Below are 13848 nucleotides of genomic sequence, written 5' to 3' on the forward strand. Positions count from 1 at the left end.
TAAGAAATCAATAACAAGTTTATTTATCAGGATAAAATTTGCATATAATAAAAAGACAATTATTTAGAAAAATTATTACCCCTACCCTCTCTTAGAAACAAAGGTACATACATAAATGCAGACATATAAAACTTTTAAAAGAATTCACTGATTTTTTTTTAAAAAAGGAAATCATGACAAATTCTCCAGCAATTCTGTCAAAGTCAGGTTGGACCTAGAGAGGTGAAGAAATATCCCAATCACTCTTTTGTTCAATTTTTGAACTAACTCATTTTAGTTGTTGATTTAAATAAAGAACCACTTTCAAAAGCAAATATTATTCGAGCATTCCCCTCCCCTGAGCACTTCAAGATACGTTAAAATTGCAAGATGCTAGCTGGGAATCCTGGGAACTGTAGTATCAATAGATGTAGAGGAAAAGTTGTTTATTAGGAAATTTCAATTGTTCACAATGAAAGATAGTAAGAAAATCATTCACACCTTCTTTTGGGAGGGAACATTAGACAGTGACGCTGTCTCTTCTTCCTATAGATATCCTGATAATATAATTTAGCAAGGAAGGAATCTCTTGCTTCCTGCTCCCATTTTGCAAATAAAGACTTCTGGGTTTGCTTCAAATTCCTTTTAAAAAAATCAATAATTACTGAATAATCCCAGCAGCTCTTGAAGACACTATATATTTCACTTCCTTTTCCTTCTCCGAAATGTCCACCTACCAAAATTCAATCAGTTTCTTTAGATTTCAGTCTCAACTATTCAACTTACCAAAAGGGAAAAAATGAAAAGTGTTTTTTTAATATATAATTTAGACAATCTGGAGGAAAAAGAGTTCCACTCAAGATCCTGAGTAGATAATCATTGCAACCACTCTTGATATGCAAGGATGAAGTACAGGAAATTTCTTTGCCCAAAACATAGGATATCTTTACATGACAATCACTTTTTGTTGGCAATTTGGTTTTCCAAATGATCAAGTCTGGCAGTCATCTGAGCAAGTGCTTGCATTAAGGAAGCCAAAACAAGAGATAATGTGAAGATCCACTGAAACGTTGATTGGTAGGGAACATATCACAGCTGCAGGTCAGGCAATCCTTTTTTAAGTTTCCTCAAAGTGTAAACTCATCACTGTAAGCACTCAACTATATTTAGTCCCTTACTCACTGAACCTTTATTTTTTTACTTGGTGTATTAGTTCCTAGAAGTTTAGCGTAAGTTTTTGTATTTTTATTAAATAGTTTATTAAACATTTCCCTAAATCTTCATTTTTTTAAGTACTTGAAGACATTTAAAGTAAAAATTTCAAAATTTGCTAAAAGAGTAGGTTTAAGCAACTTTCCTATTCAATTTAGATTTTCCCAATGTCTCCAATCACACATTTTGTGCAGGTTCCACTATTTAAAGGATATTTTTATTGGTGAGATCTTGTAGAATTTCAATAGTGTTTGTCTGGAACTGTACAAGAGCCGCACATTCACATGGGCTTCGGATTTCAGTTGTTCCTGTGCCCTCCTCTGAAATACCACAAAATTCATTAGACACATAGATATCCAATTCTTTATCCATAAACAGTCCGCAGAGTCCCCAGCATCCTAGGAGAATCTTATATAAATTGATCTAATCTAACCATTTTGGTGGTTTCACAAATAATGGTAAGCTTTGGTTTATTTTAGCCACGGTTTTCTTCAACCATTAAATCATAGCTCATAGTTTAAAAGCCCATAAAGATGCTGTACTTATTTAAGGACACTGAAATATATTTAATGATGAGTATTTGTGTATCTATTGTTACACATGTAATAAAACTTGCCCATACAGTTATGATGTGAAGCAAATTTGACAAACAATTCTTTGCCATCACAGATTCCAACATCATTTTGCAGTGTTAAGTAATCTGGATCCTGAATGATAGTTAGGGCAAGATACAAAATGGACAAGTTACCCATGGGTTTTACTGAAATATGTCCTCTAAATACTTGAAGCTGTGGTAACTTACCTGGGCAGATATTGAGTTTGAGATTGTCAACTATATGAGTCAAGGTGTTAAAATCTGCTGAATATGAAAAATGTTGATCCACTGGCTCAGAAGCAATTTCTCTCAGCTCTTCCTCGACAGCTTTACCAACACCAACTGCAAACATGATGATACCTGCAGACCCATCAACATACAGTAAATTTCAAGTTAGGTATCTATGCAAGGAATAGCAGCCTAATGCTTCAAGCTATAGTCAGTCATTAATTTATTTTTAAAGCCCCTGGAAGAAAGCAGGAAATAAAATCAATCTTTCTTCTCACAACACTGAGGAAGAAATAGAAAACTGAAGCTTTGCACACACAAGTGATATAAGTGTATACTCTTTGCACTGTCAATTCACAATCTCTACCATCATCTTCCTTCCAAAATTCTGGCTATTCCAATAATCAAAACTCAAAAAACTTTGAAGAATTCAAATAATAGTATCTAATGGGATTTTGGATAATCTGAGCCTCAATACGATAATTACTCTTATCTGTGTCATAAAGATCTTGACAGAATGAACTTAAATACTGATGACAAGTCAAATATTATACCATTGAAGACACCATAGCTGATTCTTGGATTGCTCTTGCTTTAACTTCTGGTTCAGATGGGAAATGGGAGCTCTTTCAGACTATCTAGATCAGGGGTCAAACTCGCTGCATCATGTGACGTGTCATGAAATATCGCGACTTTTTCCCCCTTGCTGGAGCTGGGGTGGGCACAGCTTCTGCATGACGCATCCGGCCCATGGGCCAAGAGTTTGATACCCCTGATCTAGATCATTGGTTTTTCAAGAAGCAGCTAAATTCTGCTATGTATAGGGAAATGTCAGATACTGGTATCTTCTTCCAACGTCTTTTAATATGCTCTTATGCAAGCAAAGCCAGGTTTTAAATTGTTGAAATGACTGTGTTGTAGACTGGAGATAGATGATGTCATATTCCACCCCCTCTGTTGAGAGAGGACTGTTCAATTTTGACATAGATGGCCTCTTTGACCCCTCTTTCAAACCAGTGGTCCTCTCTGTCCAGTCAGAGCTAAAGAAGCTTTTTGGATGAGAAGCAAAATATTTTCAAAGAAAAACAAGAAAGTCCAGTTGCCTCATGAAAAAGCCTCTTTGGAACTTGAATGACTGAGAATCTCCATAGACCTTCAATATGATGGTTATCTAGGTTTATACTCCAATCACTGATACAAAAGAAGAGAAGGCTGGTGAGTTTAGTAGTCATGTACAATTTGAAATAGCAGAAAAAAGGTGCTGCTTGTGGTTAAAGACAGCTGAAAACAGCAAGGAGGACAATGTAGATGGACTTTATAGCCTAGGACAGAGCTTTTCAACCTTTTCACCCATTGTACCACTTTTAGGATATGGCAATATCCGAGTACCACCAGTCGCCTAACAAGGTGTCAAAAACTTGATGACCAAAAAAAAAAAAGGAAAAATGTGATAAATTTACAGGTAGTCCTCGACTTATAACAGTTCGCTTAGTGACTGTTAGAAATTACAATGGCACTGAAAAAGTGCCCCCCCAAGCCACAACCGAGCAAGACACCTGCCTGCTCACCTGGCGGCACTCTTCCTCCTGTCCGAGGTTTTCATTGTTGTGAGAATTTCTGTTGAGGATTGGCAGCAGGAGTAGGGTGGGGGGTGTTTGGTTTTTATTCCCCCCCCCCCGTCTGCTGGGTGGTTGCAGCAGGTTTTGGTCACTTCACATGACCCTGGGACAGTGTGACCATCATAAATATGAATCAGTTGCCAAGTATCTGAATGTAAATCACAAGACCCTGGAGATGCTGCAACATTCCAGATGATTGGCTCTTCTTCTGGGCTCAGAAAAAGCACCAGAATCAGTGCTGCTTTCCAGCTGATTGGTGCTTCTTCAGGGCTCAGCAGAAGCACCAGGATCAGCACCAAGCTCCAGCTGGAGCCTGGCGCTGATCCTGGCACTTCCACTGAGCCCTGACAGTCTCAAAGATGCACCGATCAGCTGGAAAGTGGCATTGATCCTGGCGCTTCCACTGAGCTCTGACAGCCCTGCAGCTCCAGCCATCTCTCTCTCAGGCTTGTGCAGTGCTGCCACTGGTTCAGCTCATTCCCCTCCCCTGCTACCACTTTTCTAGGATGGTCGTGTACCACCTGCCAGGTGCCAAGGTCCCACTGGTTGAAAAGCCCTGGCCTAGGATACTAAAATGAAGTTAAAAATGATTTATCAGTCTTTGCCAATCCAACAATTCCTTAATTGCTAACATAATTTTCAAATAACCAAAATGACACCTACATATAGATGAGATGCACAGAAATCAAATTGACTATTATTCATACAAGGAGGTAAGAAAGCCTAGTAATAGCAGCAAAGCCACCCAGAGTTACCCTGAGGTAAGATGGATGGCCAATAAATTTTACATATAAATAAATAAAATAAGGATGTAGCCAGGGGCTGATAATAGAACAGTTCATGGCTGTTCGGTGACACCTGAGATCACTATGTGAGACAGACAGCCATATAAATTCTTTAAATGAATAAATAAGTATTTATCTACAAAGATCTGAGTCCTGTACACAATGGTCTTCCTTGTGAGACTCTGAAAATTAAAATTAGAAGAAGAACACAAGAACAGAAGCAGTATTGTGCACCCAAGAAAATAAATACATGGATCACAAAAAAAATCAATGCAGAATTCTCACTTAAGGCACAAATCACCAGACTCAAATTATCATATTTTGGACATAAGCAAAGAGGCAGCTCCCTTGAGAAGTTCCTGTTCTCTTTGTCACACTTAATGCTTTTGGCCATTCTTGGGAAAAAAGCAAGGTTAGAAAGTCTGGATCAGCTTCAGTGAGACAGAGAACCACAATCCAAAAATAACACTCGCAGTGGACAAAAAATTTTATTTATTTATTTATTTATTTATTGTAAAACATAAGCTGTCTATCTATTTCATCACTTGGAATTTTAATAACTGCCAAAAAAGCAGTATCAATGTCTCAGTTTTTTTTAAAACATACTGTTAATCTAAAACTCTTATACATTTTTCCTTTGGCAATAACATCAGGAAATTAGAGAATTGACTAATTAGCCACAAACTCCTGGCTCAACAGAGATGGAAGCAATATAAGGAAACACCATCAATATGAACATAGTTAATAATTGTTACTTTTAAAGGAATAAAATAGGAGGAGATATCTGAGAATCATGCTTAGACCAGGTAAGCATGATTTACTAGACCAGGGTTGTAAACTTGTTGTATGTAACTCCCATCATCCTTGATCATAGTGAATGAGGAACTAGCTGGACAATCTAGTTCTAAAATAATGGCAGCGTCCTATTTTCCATTTCAAATAAAAAAGGCTTGTCTAAACTTATGTAATTGAGCCTTATACTCCTTGATGTTCTCTAGATATGTTAGGCATCTCTCATACATTTTAGCTGGAATGCTGGGTAGGTTTTTTGAGAATTATACAACTGGAAAACCATATGGAAACACTGTGAGAACAGTAACTTGCTAATTATTTTATTAAGTCCTGACATTGGAAGCTGCAGATAAATTGTTTCTGCCACTGGATAAGTGATCAATGTGCTATGCAAAGCCTTTAGTTTGAAGGCCTAATAGTAAAGCATCATTTCTGAGCTCTTCTGGGGATGATAGGAGTTCCATACAACAGTTCCTATAGTTGGAAGAGCAATTGAAGTGCATTTGAGGCACTTGCAGATCACTTGATTAAGAACTGCACTGCTTCTATAGCACAAAGCACCTCACTGACATGAAACCAAATCACTTTACACAAGCTTAGTGATCAAGCTGTTGTTTAAAAGAAGGCTATAATTTAGTATATCTCTGTCACGGGTTGTAGCAAAATGTGTCCATTTGGAAGGTGTTTTTAAGGATTAAACCAGTTCAGAGCCATTTATTATATTATCTATATCACTCCACATCTATGCAATTATGAATAATAGTGTTGCAATGTACTAAACACCTTGTAAACATAGAAAGAGCTGACGTGTTATAGAGTTTAAAGTTTTGCACTATGATAGGCAGATCCAAGCACAAGTGCACCATCAATCATGGAAACTCAATAGTTTACTATGGGCAGCTCAATAGTTTACTTTTGCGGCTCAACTTCTCTTGCAAGATTGTTGATGTGAAGAAAATTGCACAAAAGAATCATAATTAGAATTAGAATTGGAAGGGACCTTGGAGGTCTTCTAATCCAACTCCCTGCTCAAGTAGGAGACCCTATACCATTCCAGACAAGTGGCTGTCCAGTCTCTTCTTAAAAGCCTCCAGTAATGGCGCACCTACAACTTCTGAAGGCAAGCTCTTCCATTGGTTAATTGTTCTCAATGTTAGGAAATTTAAAAATTATATTAAATTTAAAAATTGTTAATGTGTTAATTTAAAATTTAAAAATAAATTTGATTTTAAAAGTTTTATTAATTGATTAATTTAAAAATTTAATTTAATTTAAAATTAGAGAACACTATGTATGCTACCTTCAGTTCCTGGAGGAAAGGCAAGCTATGAACCTAACAAACAATGAAAATACATCACACTTTCCATTTATAGCCTTACCTGATTCCTTTCCCTTTCTAGCCCATTCTGAGATGTCATCTTGAGAACGTCCATCAGTAAAGACCAAGCCAATCCTGGGAATGTTCTGGGAAAGAGGTCGGGCACCCTCTGCCTCAGAGAAGCTGTGTTCCACCAAGTGCTTGAGGGCCAGTCCAGTCATGGTGCCCTTTTCCATGTACTGCACTCTTTGAACAGCTTCCTTAACATCATCTGCTGCTGTGAATTTGTTGAGTGGAAACTCAGTGCGCACTCGGCTAGAGTACTGGACCAGCCCCACATGGGTGCCTTGAGGGGACACATCTAGGAAATCCACTATCTGGTTGACAAACTGTTTCACCAGCTCAAAATTCTGGGGTCGGACACTCTTAGAGCCATCAATGACCATCACCAAATCAATGTGCCCAGCCTTGCACTCTGTTGCCCAGGAACAAAAGGAAAAAGATGAGATGAGGTGATTTTAATTTTGATTTCAAGAAAGCAGAGAATAACAGAGAATTTCCTACCAATCTTTTACTTCTTGCCCCCAAAAGCTTTGGAGACTTTCTCTCAAGTTAGCGTTCAATGGAATAATAAGGTACAGGTCATAATTTTATTGTTCATAAAATGACCTACATAACATAAAATGATCTAATAATTGAATTCCCAAAATGACAATGAGATGGATTCCCCCCTGATGCCAAATGACCCAAAGAACACCCTGGAAATATATGGCAAAGAACGTACATAGATAATTAAAGACTTTAAACATTACATGGGAAGACGCTGATGTACTTCAAAAATACCGGAGATCCCTTGCTGTTTGATATGCTACATAGCATGGGAAAGTCTAATTCTAATTCTAAAATTCCAAAATGATCTGTAATATTAACTCAACTGCAATAACTTGGTTCATTTACAGTAACTAAGAATGTAATGCCTGTGGACCTTAATGGCTTTCCCTACTGGAAGGCCTCACTCCTTGAGTAATTCCTTCTTCTGGAAGCAGCAAAGAAACATAAGATGAAAGCTGTGTCATGATGTCATAATGCAAATTCTTTAGCTATTTACTTGCATCGACCATCACAACAATAAAAGGTGGGATTTGCATCATGAGGTCACAACATGAATTATTGTCATTTTTGGATGATTGTGACCAACAGTAGTCCTTGACTTACAACCATACTCTTAGCAACTGTTTGAAGCTACAATGGCACTGGAAAAAGTGACTTTCAACCAGTCTTTGCACTTAAAACTGTCACAGCATCCCCATGGTCATGTGTTCAACATTTCGGACCTTGGCAACCAGCATACATCCTGGGATCATGTGATCACAATTTGCAACCTTTCCTGTTGGCTTCTGACAAGAACTCAATGGGGGAACCTGGATTCCACTCACTGACCATATGATCCACTTAATAACTGTAATGATTTGCTTAATAACCATGCAAAAAAGGTTGAAAAAACAGGCATGACTCACTTAACAATTGCCTTGCTTACCAACAGATTTCTGATCCCAGTTGTGATTCTAAATTGAGGACTACCTGCTTCTGGTCTTTTGGGGTGTTTCTTTGTCATAGAAGACATGGTTGTTCCTTTACCTATTCACTGAATACCACAGTAGGGAATGAAGCAGTGGTTCAAATTCACCTTTCTTGCAGTAAATTAGTTACCATAATGCACCGGCTTCTCAGTAAACCAGGCAAATTCACATATGCAATACGATTCAGACCACTAATACTACAATCCAGTCCGAATATCAGCTGCCTATTTTTGTCTTCTTTGGAGCTCGCTAGCAACTGCCATAACCAGGGGGGAGGGGGAATTGAGATGGGAAGAGGAGTGAAGGAATCTTGTGGGAAATTGGGGAGTATGCACACTGACAGGAACCAGAGGTGCTAAGCTGCATCATCTTCCTCCTTTTCAAGGACATCGGCCCTGGGAAAGCAATTTGCTCTGGCACCAGAGGTACCATGTTCCCAAAACATCAGAACGGGACCTGTTTGGACTACTCTCCTAGTGGGGAGGGTTTTGGACATTGGAAATTGCTTTCAATATATGATTTTTCTTCAGAGCTTACCTCTCTTATGCTGCGCTCAGCATCTGTAATAAAAATACCTTTTCTCTAACATCTATGGATCAAGGATCATTCTTTCTTAGGGAGCAAGCTGAGGCCAGTCTGACACAGAACATGCGAAGCCAAAATAGTCAAGCCAGTTCCTCTATCACTCACAGAAGTGGCTAAATAAAAAGGACTCCAAATACAGACTCACCACTGGCATAACTTAAATCAGATACTCTGCATCCAAATTACTGTAATTTTGTCTGACTTTCTTTCAGACACTAGCTCATATTAGATCAAGCTTTGTTTTTTCTACTAACCCTTTGGGGTTGCATGGGAATTATATCTGTCTCTAACTCTAGCCAAGGTTGATATGTTGAATGTGCTTTATACATCAAAATCCTTGCACATCCCTTCACTGAAATTTTGCAAATTGTACCCCAAGCTTTCTGCTAAATTATAGGGGAATCAAGCAGCATGTTCTGTCCTTTCATTCTTTCACCACAAATCCTAAAACCATTTCTAATCAAACACATTTTTGTCTTCTTTAATGCCATGGTATTCACTCTGGGATATCCAATAAGCTCCAGAAAGTAATATGACTCTCATGATAACTTTATGTTCTTAATAAATCATGTATGTTATCGTATGCTGGTCTAAAATGTCTCCAAGGATCAGAAACACTTCTCTGAGATCAGTTCAGTAAAAATATTCACTAGCAAAAATGATGGCTCTCATTCAAAATGCCACTCTTTGTTTTCTGCTATCTCTAAAATAATCTCTATGGCTACCTTTCATGAGATGCTTAGCTGGGAAAAATGTCCAATACATTAGAGGAACCTTTTATCAACCAGATACTCACTGTTACAAGTCTTCTTATCTGCCTGCAGTTGTTGACCTTCTGGGCAGACACAATGGTAAGAGCCAGAGGTACTGAGACATTTAAATTCACATCCGTGCTCTACAATATTGCAGAGATCATTGGCTGAAATGCCAATAAGAAGCATGTCATGTATCATTCAGAAAATATATTTTGCTAAACATGATAGCCTTAATATGTGTCAAACTACAATTGTCTTATTCCATAGTCAGAGTGGAAATAACTGCATTATGACCAAATGTGTGACTTGTGCAGAGCTCTAATAAATGGATGTTATTGATGTTGTTATTAGTCTTGGTTTTGTGAAATATCTTTCAAATGTAAACTTGAATAAGTATTTAATAAATACCCAGGCTGGTTCACCTAAATATATAGGGACCATGTGTCCTTTATTATAAAAGACAGTCTTTTATTTCTGAAAGCTGCCCTTTAAATTTGCTTAATTACTTATTTTCCCAATTTTGCTCCTGAATTTTCCTTTGTAAAGCAAAGTTATAAATATAAACAATTATTTTTCTTTTCCTTATGAACCTCTTTCAGATTTGTCCTTTTTTTCAAGTTGGACCTTTATTTTTCCCAAGAAAATGTAGTCACTTTACCTATAAGTAAAGCTGAAATATCCTATTCCTACAAGGATGGTAAGAGATACCCCATTCAAGTCTCCTCACTTGTACAAAAGCATTTCCCATATTTTATTCATTTTACAAAATGTTATATCATCTACTCAGACAACTTGGGGCAGTATGTATGATATAACTTAATCATTCCAACATAACCACACCCAAAAAAATCATACTAAAAATATAAATGATTAAATATGCATCAATCTAAATCTCAAAACATGTTTAAGTAGCAAGGCTTTATTAGGAAAGGTTAATCACACCTCTGGGGTGTTCCACAAAGCTGGGCTGCCATAGAAAAGACTGCCTTGTAGCCCATTACCCATCATCTCTCATAGGAACAGGCCCTCTCTAAGTCAACTCACAGAATGGGCAGAATCATTTTGAATAAGATGGTTCCTAATGAAACCTGTACCACAACATAGAGAGCTTTATAGGTAATTATTGGCATTTTGAATTGCACCCAGAAGCCTACTGGCATACAGCTCAGGTATTATTGTGGTGTTCAGATGTTATTCTGTAACATAGTCATCCATTCTGGACCAGTTGTAGCTTCTCAACTGCTTCAAAAATAGCACCAAGTATAGCCCAAATATTTAGTGGTAAGGATATGAATCAGTGCTTCTGGGATCTGGTAGGACATAAGTGGCATACCAGCTAAAGATGTATGGCAAATGTATAGCCATAGTTTCTCAGATGCTGTGAGAAATCCAAGCTATTGATCTGCAGTTTCAGATGGCCTCACCTAAGCTAATCCTGGAACCAAGGTTTCTTGGAAATCCAGAATTTTATAGACAAACAGTATCTCTAGCTTGCTAGGGCTTATTTTTTTCCACACTGTCCATCAGAGGCTCTAGACATTGGTTCAAGATTTCCACATCTCTGGCTAGATATGGAGTGATGATGTACCATTAAGTACCATCAACCTATTGATAATACCTCACCTCAAACCGAGATAGTGAAGCTGAAACTTAAATACTTTGGCCATCTAATGAGAAAAGAGGACTTATTGGAAAAGACCCTGATGTTGGGAAAGATTGAAGGCAAAAGGAGAATGGGGATGGCAGAGGATGAGATAGCTAGAGAGTGTCATTGACACAATGAGCATGAACTTGAGCAGACTATGGGAAATAGTGGAGGAAGGGGGACATGGTGTGTTATGATCATGGGGATTGCAAATAGTTGGACACAAATTAGTGACTGAACAACAAATCCTCAAATCAAAAGATGATCACTAACAGGGATTTCATATAGATGAAATAGTAAATATATGAATAGAAGTATTGCTCAATGTTTCACAATTCTCCAAATAGAGCAGCTTTTGTCATGGATTATTAATCTAGAGCCTTAGAATCAGGGCTTTTTTTTATCATAGAATGCCCAGAACGGAGTTCCGGCACCTTTTTTGTATGGAACCTTGTAGGGTAGGCAAGACGGGTTGTATGACATGTGTGAGTTCCAGCAGTTTTTTTTTACAAAAAAAGCACTGCTTAGAATCATATTCATAACTCAAGTGGATGCCTATTTGCACTGCTCTACCAGTCTAATTCCACAGATATAATCATTTGGCCCATTTAAGTGGTGCTACGTGTGATAGATTAAAGCATACAAAGCCACAACCGGCCATATATAAAATATACCTTGGCACGTCTTGCCATCTGCCTGCAAAGTGAAGCCATCATGACACCGGCAATAATATCCATTAACTATATTAACACAGTCATGCTGGCAACTGTGGTTGTTGAAATTGCAGAAATTGATCACTGAAAGAAGAAAGAAACCATTAGAAGACATCATCACGTACGCAATAAAACAATCTGCATTGTTGATTTAACACAATGGCAGGACTCAAGATCCAACATTTGCTGCAAACATTTGCCTTTCTTTCCTATAAAATGGCTCTATTTCCTTTACATCAAACAGCACTGGCACAAAATACAGAAGAATATATTTAATACAGTGTGGAAAACTTGAGATGTCCCAAAAGTTGTTGAACTACCATAATCACTTCCCTTTCCTTGGCCAGCAGGGTTGAGGCTGCTGGGAATTCTAGTTCAACAACATCAAAGGAGCCACAGGTTCTCCTTTTTTTGTATAGTTTAATGAGGACAGAAAAGATCCCAGTACTGCAAGGAAGGAGTGACCTTTCTCACTATGCCACCTTCTTGCTGAAAATTGACTCTCCCACACCACCCAAATTTCAACAGCAGCTACAGAATGGTTATTTCTCCTTATAGCTGCTGATGCACCACAGAGCTTACTCACTGCTACAGGTCTTCTTGTCTTGATTAAGCTGGTAGCCTGTCGGGCAACGGCAAATGAAGGTACCTTGTGAATTAACACACTGGTGCTCACAGCCATGTCTCTCAATAGCACACGCATCAATGACTGCAGGAGTAAAACAGAATTCAGAGTTTGAACTTCAGAGAAAAACTGAGAGGACTGTTTTCTACTGGGACAACTAAGAGGGAACCCAATCCCAGTTTTGCAAAAAGCAGAAAAATGGCTCAGATACAGATTTATCTTCTAGTTTATTACTTTCACATTAGCTTTAAGCATTTATTTCTGTCTATAAGCAGCACTTCTGACTCTCCCCTTGCTACTTCCATTAACAAACAACTCATAGAAATGCAGCATCAGATAAAACTTCCACATGATACAGCTTCTAATTTCTTCTTGTATGGCTCAGCAATTTTGTAAAACCAGTTTCATCCAATGACACCTGTCTCTGAACCACAGATTTTTTTTTTAAAAAAAAAGGTCTAATTTGTTTAACTAGCTGGAAGATATGGTACATACATAAGCACTGATTCCTGTGAACACTATGTTGGGTACCATAATTAATACATAATCAAAACTATTGTGTGTGTGTGTGTGTGTGTGTGTGTACACTTCTGGGACCCCAAGAGATTATCATTTGCATCAGTGATCATCTATCTCATCCTTTTATTACCACTAAAATACTTGATGGTCTAGATTTTTTAAAATAAAAAATGCAAAAGGGAGCTAGCATGCTGCAAAGTACTGGCCCCCATGATCAAATGGTCCCACAGCCATTATGATAAAATAAAAATGGCAACCAAAGAGCAGAACAATAGTTAAATGTTTTTCCTCAGTGCAGAAAAACAACTGTTTTGTGAGTGCTCACAACATGGTTTCAAAATTTCACCCATCAGTTAAATGGTCTATTACTCTTACTTGAGCATGTTTTTCCATCTGCGTTAAGTTTGTATCCTGGTTTACACTGGCAATAAAAGGAGCTTGGGATACTGACACAAGTGTGCTGGCAGCCATGATCAAGTTCTGTGCACATATCAACACCTGGAAGAGGTAAGTTTGCATATTAAGAAGGAAAGATGTGCTGGGAACTGTAATATTGTAAAGCAGTGGAACTCTTCTGGAAGCATGTACGTAGCTCTATTTAACTTTTCTTTCTCTTTAGCTGGAAATCTGGATAGGAAAGATCCTTTAGCAGTGTTTCTCAACCTTGACAATTTTAAGACATGGGGACTCCCAACTCCTAGAATTCCTCAGCCAGCATAGAATAGTAGAAATGAAGCAATAATACAACACAAAAATAGTAATGGCAATAACTCCCCACCCCCAGATACTTAGATACAAGGCTTTTTTGTCATAGAACACCCAGAATGGAGTTCTAGCACCTTTTTTTGGATGGAAATTTGTAGAGTAGGCAAGATGGATTGTATGACGTGTGAGTTCC

The 13848-nt window shown here is 37.9% G+C and overlaps 1 protein-coding gene across 1 annotated transcript in view; it reads right to left on the minus strand.

Moving 5' to 3' along the window:
* The window catches only part of MATN4 (matrilin 4), a 38219-nt gene continuing 24371 nt past the window's right edge, over positions 1-13848 (minus strand). The window contains exons 4-11 of the mRNA XM_039351319.1: positions 13326-13448; positions 12393-12515; positions 11768-11890; positions 9490-9612; positions 6590-7003; positions 1994-2146; positions 1407-1511; positions 1-995 (exon numbers count right to left, since the gene is read on the minus strand). Coding sequence (XP_039207253.1) covers positions 937-995; positions 1407-1511; positions 1994-2146; positions 6590-7003; positions 9490-9612; positions 11768-11890; positions 12393-12515; positions 13326-13448 — 1223 coding nt within the window. The 3' untranslated portion in view covers positions 1-936. The remainder of the gene's footprint in view (positions 996-1406; positions 1512-1993; positions 2147-6589; positions 7004-9489; positions 9613-11767; positions 11891-12392; positions 12516-13325; positions 13449-13848) is intronic.

Source organism: Crotalus tigris, unplaced genomic scaffold (assembly GCF_016545835.1).
Source record: "Crotalus tigris isolate CLP2741 ecotype Arizona unplaced genomic scaffold, ASM1654583v1 scf7180000018371.15429387391:27106975, whole genome shotgun sequence".
NCBI classification, from domain to species: Eukaryota; Metazoa; Chordata; class Lepidosauria; order Squamata; family Viperidae; genus Crotalus; species Crotalus tigris.